This window comes from Gadus chalcogrammus, chromosome 12 (genome assembly GCF_026213295.1).
Source record: "Gadus chalcogrammus isolate NIFS_2021 chromosome 12, NIFS_Gcha_1.0, whole genome shotgun sequence".
NCBI classification, from domain to species: Eukaryota; Metazoa; Chordata; class Actinopteri; order Gadiformes; family Gadidae; genus Gadus; species Gadus chalcogrammus.
Window position 1 is genome coordinate 31,593,003 of NC_079423.1, and position 11,707 is coordinate 31,604,709.

Here is an 11,707-nt window from a genome sequence, read left to right on the forward strand (position 1 = left end):
ATTTTCATTTGGGAATCTACCCGCACAATAATAACAATCAAATCCCACAAAAAAGTTTGGATTCAATCTATTGCTAAATGTCACACATCGAAGCGAGTACTGAGGAGCAGTTTATGAAAAGAAACTTCACATTTCATACTTTTACTTTGGAAAAAAAGGGCGGGGCAAGCGATTGTTTACAAACGTCACATTCTCACGTCTCTTTCGCCCTCTGTTGGCCAAAGAATAAAGACAATTAATTAATTAATTAATTAATAACGACGAGGTTCGTTCTCCGTCGTAGGCTTTTTGCCTCATCATTTTGTTAACAATTTCAGCTAATACTGTAAAACCTATTATTCCTGGTTTCTCCATGGGCGGAGAAACCGCCCATGGCGGCCCATTCTCCGCCCATGGTTCCCATTTTCATATCAGCCTCCACTCATCAGATTCTGGATTCACTGGTCGAGTTAAAAATGTAACGAACACGGTGATGACCAATGTTCTTATACTGACAGGCCATGGTAATAATGCACACGCCTCATGGTTTTAGACGACCTGGGGGTTTAAAACCACTAGGCAGATGTCGTGGAAATGGATCTCAGTGCAGGCTATTAGCTGAAACAGCAGAAGTCTAATCAAATAAAAGATGGTTAAAGTAGGCCTACATCAAAAAGCAAGGAGTGGGGCTATGCTTATAGGGACCATGACGCATGAACATACCGCGGTGTTTGAACAAGCTATATCAGGGTCTATCTAAGGGAGTGTCTAAGCCCTAAAAGAGGAGGTCGGAGCGAACGTCTAGGTCCATGCTCCACACCCTGATCAACGCGGCTGATTCTCATCCGCATACGGGATCGGGTCGATTTAGACTCTATAGGTAGCTAACAGTAGTAGTAGTAGGCCTATTAGTAGTCGTAGTATTAGTATAATTATAAATAGTAGCCTGTGTATTTTTGTAATCATTGTGTACCGCTATAGTATTCGTATTATTTTTTTGGTCCCAGAAGTTGCGCATTACTCCGCCTCCAGTTTCTACCGTTTCCCCATTACGTGGAGGCTACTTTTCCGAAAACTTAAATGTCAACGATGTACTACCAAGCCATAAGGAGGTTGGTGTTCACTGACTGCAGTTGTGCAACAGACGCGTCCAAAACATACGAGGATCTGTTTGAGAAGTTGGACACAAATAAAGATGGAAAAGTGGACGTCGCAGAGCTCCGGGCGGGCCTCACTTCCATGGGCATCACGTTCCGAAAAGGCGCAGCACAGGTAAACACACGCAGTGTGGGCCTCAGTAATGGGCATGTACACTGCAGAAGTGCAAAATAAGGGTGCAATTATAATGCAATAGGTAGTATTATCAAAGCTTGATTAAAAGACTGAATTAAACTACTGATAGCTCTTCACCAATAATATATTACACACTTCACATGAGTCATAAAGACGCCGGGCCCCTTATTGTTTTGTTCCATTTATTTATGGAGGCTCAAATATGACGTATATTATTATTTATTGTTTTCATAAGTATTCATTATTATTAACAGAAACCCCTTCTATTATAAGAGGACTGCTGGACTACTATCAATCCAGTTAATTTAAGACAAAGGCACTTACCTTTGCAGATCGAACGTGTTCGACATTCCACACAGTAAAGCGGGTTTCTGATAATTATTCAGTTTGCTTCATAAGATGATGGCCCTGGCACAGAGCACTCTTGTTTAATCAAAACTATAATTCAACTTGCAACATGAGCGTTGTAGCTTCTGATACAATTATCATAGAGCTCATGTTGGCTCTACATATTGTTGTACTAACCAAGAAAATAATATTCTGGAATTATTTTCCAAAACTTTTGAGATATTTTTTTTACTACATTTCATTAAATGGAAAATGGATTGATTACTGATGTTTTACTTTTTAATTGTAGAAAATCATTTCTTCTGGAGACAAAGACAAAGATTTAGGACTTGATTTTGAGGAATTCTCCAAATACCTAAAGGACCACGAGAAGAAATTGCGCCTAACATTCAAGAGTTTGGACAAGAACAACGATGGTAAAGCAATATTACAGCATTAATGTTAAGTATTGTCAAATGGTACTGGGTATCGGAACATGTGTAAATAATTATACTTTGTCAAATATATATAATACTCGCACTTTCCAAAACTAAACTGCCACATTACTTGGAAAATCAATTATAGCAATCTTGTTATTTCCTCCTCTCGATGATGCTGTGAAACAATATTGTTATCATTATCATTAATTATTCTTTTATGTGTTCTTATTAGGAAGGATAGACCACATGGAGGTGAGGCAATCCCTTGCTGATTTGGGCATGGACATAAACCAGGAAGAAGCCAAGAAAATCCTCCAAAGGTATTCATGAAGTAATAATAATATTATCAGTCAGTTCACTTCGATGGAGCGTCGGAGAAATGACATGGACCCGAAGTGAACTGACAGCTGTCCCGCGTGCGGCAACAATCCCTTTCTCCTCCATGTAGCGTTTCAATCTGGACTTCAGAGTCAAAGCCAAAATTCCTTTCACCCAATTCCTTCTCCACCATGGCCGCGATAACCCCCAGGGAGTCGGAGAACCCGATGCGGTCTTTAAGATTCATAATATCAGAGAATATCCCCGTCAGTTCGGTCGCGGCGCAATGAATGAATAAAGATTGTATACACAGCAGCAGAAAAAAAGGTTTATTTTGACAGATGTGCCCGAAGTTACTACTTTACAACCTCGTTGATGACCAACGTTTAGGAGAACATGTAGGCCTACTTTTAATTCAGCCGTGGGTGAAATGGAAGCGTAGTGTGTACTGGATGCATGTTGATGATGAGCGTAGTGTGTACTGGATGCATGTTGATGATGAAGCGTAGTGTGTACTGGATGCATGTTGATGATGAAGCGTAGTGTGTACTGGATGCATGTTGATGATGAGCGTAGTGTGTACTGGATGCATGTTGATGATGAGCGTAGTGTGTACTGGATGCATGTTGATGATGATAGGGGGCTTCTGCGTAGTGTGTACTGGATGCATGTTGATGATGATAGGGGGCTTCTGCGTAGTGTGTACTGGATGCATGTTGATGATGATAGGGGGCTTCTGCGTAGTGTGTACTGGATGCATGTTGATGATGATAGGGGGCTTCTGCGTAGTGTGTACTGGATGCATGTTGATGATGATAGGGGGCTTCTGCGTAGTGTGTACTGGATGCATGTTGATGATGATAGGGGGCTTCTGCGTAGTGTGTACTGGATGCATGTTGATGATGATAGGGGGCTTCTGCGTAGTGTGTACTGGATGCATGTTGATGATGGTAGGGGGCTTCTGCGTAGTGTGTACTGGATGCATGTTGATGATGATAGGGGGCTTCTGCGTCACCATTTTAAATAAATCGCCGTTACTAACTAACACGAAATCCGACGCAGGTTTACATGCAGGTCGAAACCGGACTATGATCGAGTTATCTCGGTGTTCTTATCCGATCCCGCTTGTCCCTTCATGAACCGATTTCGGTCCGAAGTAGATTGGCTGAAGGTGTTTACATGCATTTCAAAAGTCTGGTTGAGGTCTTGTTCGTTTCTATATCCAATAATGACTCTGCATGTTGAAGCACTGTCTGTTACGGGAGTAAAGTTTGTGCGCAAACGAGCCGTTTCACGACGATGGCTGCAGCCTTAACAGCTGAAGTTTACCTACCGTACTTTAATTGAGGTTAAGTTAAATCATGTAGTTATTCTTACAAAAGTGGAATTATGCTGAATGATTTAGTTTGGGGTGCTTGTGGCTGGGACAGGGGGCTGTGCTTGGCTGGCATAAAAGGAAGGAAGTGGGCAAGCAGTTTGATGAGTCATGGACTTGGTTGAGAACCACGTGGTAGAAAAGATGGCGCATGGTGTCAGATGACCGCTTTGCGTGTGTGTGTGCGTGTGTGCGTGCGTGCGTGCGTGCGTGCGTGCGTGCGTGCGTGCGTGCATGCATGGGCAATCCAATTAAGTTATAACATAAAATTGATATAATTATCTTCTGTAAGTGTTCCTATTTAGTGTTACATATAAAGCATAAACGTACAGGGAGCTATCAAACATTGATTGTCACAGTCTCTTATGCATGTTTTATTCAGTACTGTGCAATGTGCAATACTCTCATGCCATTATACACAAGTAATCGCAATGAATAATCCTAATTCAGTTTCTCTAATGGATTTGCAGCATCGATGTGGACGGCACTATGACGGTGGACTGGAATGAGTGGAAAGCTCATTTCCTCTTCAACCCTGCCACTAACCTGCAGGAGATCATCCGCTACTGGAAGCATTCCACGGTGAGTTGGAGAAGGACTGGGACAGTGGGAGAGGGACTTGGACAGTGGGAGAGGGACTTGGACAGTGGGAGAGGGACTTGGACAGTGGGAGAGGGACTGGGAGAGGGACTGGGACAGTGGGAGAGGGACTGGGACAGTGTATAGTAGGAATCAGGCCAGCGTTTGTTGGGGACACAATAGTGAGTGAAGAAGAGACCTGTACATTTTTAAGCCAGAATGATCTCACGGGCAGCATAATACATAGGCTGTCTAATATAATACATAGGCTGTCTATAATACATAGGCTGTCTGATCGTGTGTGCAAAAATGCATCCTGATTATTGGCATGTTTTGCTAATTCCAGATAGATCCACCTTTTTGAGGAGGTGCAACAGCAGTTACTATTTTGCAAAGGAATAGTATATTGTGGATGGGTTATGCATTCAATCAAAGCATTTTTTTCAGGGGTCATAGGGTTATAAGAACTAGGATCAATAATCCTTCCTTGTTAATATTGTGTCTCTAATATTTAACATAGTGAATGACTGAAATGTGCCAGCTCTGGAAGTCAACCCACACGCAAAGAAAACAGTATATTAGTTACAATGCAGTATATTAATTTGTTACCAACATGTATGGTCAAGCTGTAGGCTCCCATAACTTTGATATTGTGTTCTATGGTTGCACGTCAGGTTGTCTACACCTGATGGCCGATGTTTTGACATTTGAGGCTCTGACGATTGGTTATCTCAAGAGTTTAGGTCGAGGTAGGGCTGCTTCAGAGAGGCCCCAGGTAAGCCAATTTCCGTCTGGCCCTAAGCAGGGATTAGCTTGTCATTGGCTTGGGAACGAACACGGAAGACTTTCACTAAGCACTTAGCCTCCAGTGGGCAGGACATTACGAGAGGGATGTGAATGAACCGCTCGCTTATTACTGGTGACACTGGACCAAAGACCAGTGGGGTAGACGCCACAAGGAGAAGATTTACAGTCTCGTCCATCGGATTCTGCAGCAAGACAGGGAGAGGGGTCCCTCAACGCTTGTCGCGGTTGGGTTCGCTTGGCCGCCCCCCCTTAGTGCGGTGAGGTGAGGTCGGGGGTGGCCACCAGGGGCTGGGAGTGAGAGGACGCCATAAGGGGGGAGTGTGGGGTGCAGACCCTCGTGGGCGTGGAGCCGTCATGGCGCTGCTGCAGAACCAGGAGAGGAACTGGTTCAGCATCGACTACGAAGACGACAGCGGGCTCCACGAGGTGGAGGTGGTAGGTGTCTTTGAGCTGCTGACCCAGACCAGGACTGTGGGTGATAGAAGCCATTCCTTCGTCCCTCTTTAGACGTGTGGAGCATTTATAGAGGTGATGAAGTCTACTTTTGCTAACAGGGAAGAGCGGATTTTGCTGGAACTTGCATTGAGATTTGGAAACATTGATTGTATGTATTATCAGCTTAAAAGTAGTGGCTAATACAAAGAACCAACCCATCCATTGGTTTAAGAGGATGTTTTCGGGTAAATACTCTAGTATAGTCTGTATATAGACGAGTTAAGGCCTCGATCACACCCAAATCCTTTTAGGCAGCTGGGCGCTGCCATTTTGTCAAGGTGTTGTTTTGTTTGATGCTTTTGCGTTGCTGAGCAGCTCTCCTTTGTCTTGAGGACCTCACCTTTATTTCAGACCCCCGAGTTGAATAAATCTCGACCTCAGGAAAAAAAGGACCCAACGTCATTGTTGTCAGAGTTTAGGCGTAAACATTTTTTGCAGCCTGCAAACTTGTTGAGTGTGATCGGCAACCTACTATTGGGGTCATTCAGATGATCGTATAGGAAAGATAGTACTGCCCGGTATTGGACCAATATCCAATCCAGACAAATGCCTTGCTGTTTATGGCTATCATGCATTGTTTCTTGATTTTTACAGTGTTAGTGTTACTTGTTCTTCAGTGATGCTGCACATGATCGAAAGTGTAAGTGCATCTTATTTTGGGTTCTTAAGACTGGATTAAGCCACGTTAAGTGACATGTGGTCACGGAGATTAAGTAGGAGACAGGACAGTGTATTTTGTTGGCTGTCTCGACAAAAAATAAACATTGTTTCAACATTTTCTCCTCAATTAAGATCCTTTATTTACAAAGCGTGTGTGATGGTGCATTGCTCTGAAAAAAAAAAGTCTCTGGTTCAAACACTCACAGTTTTGAAAGGCAACTATATGTCCGTGAAAACCGTCTTGCAACGCAAGTCGAATCACTCCGGCTTGAACTGGAGCTGTTCTACAGAAATAATGGGCAGAATTGCAACGACGGCACCTGTGTTTGTAAGCCGATGTGGTTCTAAAGGTTTCCTTTTATATGTTTTAATAAGAGCCCTATTCTATGGTGTTCTACCGTAGGTCCTGGATATCGGCGACAGCCTCACCATCCCAGATGAGTTCACCGAGGAGGAGAAGACCACGGGAATCTGGTGGAAACAGCTGTCTGCCGGGGCCATGGCCGGGGCGGTGTCCCGCACCGGCACCGCCCCGCTGGACAGGATGAAGGTCTTCATGCAGGTGGGGGGAGCCAGGGCCGGTGCTGGCCGTTTCGGAGCCCTACGCGAGTGCAGGGAGGGGGGGGGCTCTTTTTATAGATTAGGTAAAAACATCTAATTTGCCGAAATTGAGTGATTTGTTGTACAACTAAGGAAAAACAACGGTGGGCCTCTTCATAACTCATTCATATATTTTTGTAATTCAATAATGTAATTATATATCTTTTTTATATATATTTTTTTTACAAACCTTAATTTTTGGTGCCCCCCCAGGAACCTGCGTCCTCTGCGTATAGGGAGCGAAGGGCCTGGGTGGAGGGTTGTCCCTCAGCAGAGCGTTACACAGCTCAGGGATCTGTTCAGATGGACACAGATTACACTTTCAATAGACACACATTGTGAAGACTATATATTTTAATAAGCATTTATCAGTACCACGAAATGCAATAGGGAGGTACAGAGTGGAATCAAACCACAAACCTCTGGAATGGACACCAATGGCTCTTACCAATGAGCCATTGGGCAGTGAGAAAGTACACAGGAAAAGCAGTGCATGTTTGAGAAATGTGTGTTTTCTCCGGACTTAGTCGTCTTCTCATTTTAAAGATCAAAAACTAATGTTTCGGAAATCTCCAACAGACAGAATAACCAAAATAAGTACTTGTTGTAACTCAGCTCGTAACTTGTACTAAAAATGCTGCCGTAACTTAAAATAATGGTAGGAACGATGGAGGGAAATAAGATATTTGTCTCTCGTCCCCCGATGTACATCTTCATATAACACAGCCCTAGTTTCATACCTGTAGTTTCACGCCAACAAAAACCACTCCCTTTAACAATGAAGTAAGGGATAATCACCTCAAGGCAGGGCAATAAACAGTTTGATATGCCCGGCTTGTGGAAGGCTCACCGCCCGAGACGATGTCGAGGGTGGTAACCTTCCAAGAGCCGGGCATATCAAACTGTTTATTGCCCTGCCTTGAGGTGATTATCCAGTTTAAACTACTTCTTGCTTGCCAAAATAATAAAATAATTCAAATACTTTGATAATTATGCTTTTTCTTATTCGTATTGCATGCTTATTAAATGTATACTCTGTTTGAGTTCATCCCCCTCAAAAAGTAGTCCCCTTTAATTACAATCGATCAAACATGTTTTGGACACCTCGAAGGGCATTAACCTGCTTATACCATGGTCACTTGAAATTGAAATTAAGATCACTCATTTATATTTTCATGCGTTTTACAATCCAAATATAAAGTTTTTCGCATGCCTTAATTTAGTTTCCCTGGTAACGCCTGAGGGTTTGACTAATACCTGGAACAATCATTACCCTCCCGTAAGGTTCTTATGCAACAGAAACGTTGCTCACTCTTGTTGAGCTATGAGCAAGAGAGCTAACGTTATGGATTGTACATATTTATAATTCTAAATTCGTCCAAGCCTTTATTCCACAGATCCTCTACCGCGTTACCTGATTACAGTTCAATTCATTTTTCACAATTTACCAGCTCTCGTTTTGAAGGCTGAACAGACAATTTGACTGGAACAACTTAGCAGGTGTCCATATATCAGGGATTTATGGACACCCTGCAGCCAATCAGAATCAAGTATTCCAAAAAATACAAGCGGCGTATTGATCTACTATTTGATGACGCTGTGCTCAGTCAGCAGCAAGTAGAACCGACAAGTCAGCGGGAAACCTGCCGGGTTAATGCCCTCCTCCCAGCCAATCAGAATAAAGCATTCTTAAAGGAAGTAGAATAAATTGTGTTTTATGCCATTATGTTCTCTACTTAAACATGTTGTATGCAAGTTATGTGTAATCAATTCCATTTATAATACAGGTGCATTCCACCAAAAGCAACAAGATCAGCCTCGTGGGAGGTTTCAAGCAGATGCTCAAAGAAGGAGGTGCCGCATCCCTGTGGAGAGGGAACGGCATCAACGTCCTCAAGATCGCTCCCGAGACGGCCATTAAGTTTATGGCTTATGAACAGGTGAAACCTTGTTCATTCTTTTCATTCCTTGTTTACATGTCATCTTCCCAAACCAATTCCAAAACAATAAAGGACTTCCAATTCAGGAGGGAAATCCCATTTAGTAATGTTTCTTATTTTGCATTGGAGTCAAACCTATGTCAATGGACAGGGCTGCTATTAATGAATACAACACCACGATAGTTTCTGTTTTACAATAACTGTTCTCTCCCATGACATTAGATATCATACCATTTTAACGGGTTTGAGGCCAACAGAATATGAAATGTTTAACGTTCATTTCTTTCAGTGCATTTGATGTGCGGCAACATTGTCCCTGTTCTTTTCCCGACAGTACAAGAAGCTGTTGTCCAGTGACAGAGGGAAGGTCCGGACCCACGAGCGGTTCATCGCCGGGTCGCTGGCGGGCGCCACGGCCCAGACGGCCATCTACCCCATGGAGGTGAGTAAGGGCTGGGTGAAGCTCGGTGGTTGTATTTTGCATTTTGCATTTCATAGTCAAATAAGGTGAGAAGCGCCCTGGACGGACAGACTTTGCCCCACCATGGAATTCGGGGATTGGTGTGTTTGCATTGAGGGTGTGTTTATGCAGCTCACAATTGTTGTTTGGTTTCGGAGTAACATGCCGAAGCAGGTCTGTGTTACCGTCCACCAAAAGCATTATGAAAAATAAATGTCATATTTATTTCAGATGGTTTTCCTCCTCTACTTAAATCAAATGATCAACTTGATAATAATTGGACCATAGACCCCTATTTATTTGATGGCCATATATTAAACCACAAACGGCCTCTTCAATAACCTTTACCGTTCCAGGTGATGAAGACAAGGCTGACTCTGAGAAAAACCGGACAATATACTGGAATGTTCGACTGTGCCAAGAAGATCCTCCAGAAAGAGGGAGTGAAAGCCTTCTACAAAGGCTATCTCCCCAACATATTGGGCATCATTCCATATGCTGGGATAGATCTGGCAGTGTATGAGGTGCGTAGCATTCAGTCAATCACAGCACGCTCTAAAGGTGCCATGCGTTACATTTACATTCAGCCATTTAGACACTTTTACAAAGCTACTTCCAAGCTGCATATAAAATCAGTCAATTGCATTTTAATCATCTGCTGAACCACAAAGAGGAATAAAGTATCATGCATTTTTGTATCATGCTATGTCATTCATGCTTATTTTCAGTACCGACCTCTCGCTCACCATGTTGACTGCCCTCTCCTTCTTACCGTTACTTGATCAGAGTTTGAAGAATGCTTGGCTGGCCAACTACGCCAAAGACTCGGCCAACCCGGGCATCCTGGTCCTATTGGGCTGTGGCACCATGTCCAGCACCTGCGGCCAGCTGACCAGCTACCCTCTGGCTCTGATCCGAACACGGATGCAGGCAGCTGGTAAGGAACACTTATATATATATCACGAGATTCACTGTGTTGTAGCCTGTTTTAATTCTGAAATGTTATTTAGATAAGAAATCTTGCTAGTTAAATACCTTCATTTTTAAGTCAGGGTGAACTGTTGATAGGCCTTTATTGCTGTTGACCAATAGACCGGTCCAATTTTCTTTTAGTGTCACCAAATGATTCATTATGACGTGGTGTTTCAATGTAATTAAATGATGTTCATAGCAGTGGGATATCATCTCTCTCTGATCTTCCTGTTTCATCAGCGTCTATTGAGGGTGCTGAGCAGATGTCAATGAATCGGATGGTGAAGAAGATCGTGGAGAAGGAGGGCTTCTTCGGACTCTACCGCGGGATCCTGCCCAACTTCATGAAGGTCATCCCGGCCGTCAGCATCAGCTACGTGGTGTACGAGTACATGAGGTCTGGTCTGGGGATCCAGAAGTAGTAGAACACTCCCCGTGTCCCAAACATGCATACAACTCAATAGCCTTTACCCTTGTATTGCATTGAGGGAAGTGAAACCTGGAAGCAACTGAGCCTGGAGTCAGTGCTGCATAATGGCAGCATCTCCTGCGACTGAACAAGCTGAAATTCCACCTTATTTGTGCTGGTTTATAAGGGTGTTGAAGACAGATTTTAGTCCTGGTAAATTATCAATTTTTTCACTGGATGCCAGCGACATCCCAGGCGATATGCAAGTTTTATGCAAATATGCAAGTCGTTTCAGATGTTATTTACATAGAACATCAATAAACAGTTGCACTAAGGAAAAGTATCCTTATTCAGGCCTATTTTTGGTGGTCTATACCGAACTATTCATGCCATTAGTTTTTGTGTAATTCTGTATTAGGCTTACATGTTGTTACCTTGAGACATATCGGCCCATCATCTGAGTTTGATCACCCGAGTGCCACTGGTTCTTGAAAATGTATCCTTTCTAGTTGAAAGTTGAGACTGCTTTTGCACACTTTGAACAAGGTAAACTTTTGGGGATGTGTGCCTTATTCCTTTGTTTTCTCAGAAATGCAAACCTCTTCTACACCCCCCCCCCCAATTGAAATGCCTTTCCTTCCAATTTGAATTAGATGCTTGTATCTCCATTAAATATGTATTTTAATAAACATGTGGTGTTGTTTGTTTGGAACATCTACTGTTTCTGACAACATTCAACAACATTCAAACAAGCACAATGTAATGAGTCACCAAAATCTGTCTTGACTTAGTCTCTCTTCACACATTTCAGAATGAAGCAAAAATACAGACATCTGAACAGTTTATCATCGATTTCTTTACCTTCATAGTAAACAACATATCCTTGAATTTATACATTTATTTTATTAACTTGAAAAAATAATTTTAACTGGAAAGAGCCCATCCATTACGAGTGTGCCCACCAGTGATAGGAAAGCGACTGTGGTCAACACGGCGCGAAGGGCCTTCAGCCAGCTGGGGTAGGTGGGCAGGAGAGAGAGGTCGTAGTGCAGG

The 11,707-nt window shown here is 43.0% G+C and overlaps 2 protein-coding genes across 2 annotated transcripts in view; one reads left to right on the top strand and one right to left on the bottom strand.

Annotated features, from left to right (window-relative positions):
* Positions 1–386: 386 nt before the first annotated feature.
* On the top strand, positions 387–11,416 carry LOC130393282 (mitochondrial adenyl nucleotide antiporter SLC25A24-like). Its single transcript, XM_056603927.1, has 10 exons — positions 387–1,251; positions 1,910–2,036; positions 2,272–2,359; positions 4,203–4,314; positions 6,677–6,835; positions 8,661–8,813; positions 9,148–9,255; positions 9,630–9,797; positions 10,060–10,210; positions 10,486–11,416. Exons 1-10 carry the CDS (start codon positions 1,060–1,062, stop codon positions 10,665–10,667), a joined length of 1,440 nt encoding a protein of 479 aa, XP_056459902.1. The 5' UTR covers positions 387–1,059; the 3' UTR covers positions 10,668–11,416.
* The window catches only part of tmem69 (transmembrane protein 69), a 2,763-nt gene continuing 1,398 nt past the window's right edge, over positions 10,343–11,707 (bottom strand). The window contains exon 3 of the mRNA XM_056603928.1: positions 10,343–11,707. This exon is cut by the window's right edge and continues 620 nt beyond it. Coding sequence (XP_056459903.1) covers positions 11,560–11,707 — 148 coding nt within the window. The 3' untranslated portion in view covers positions 10,343–11,559.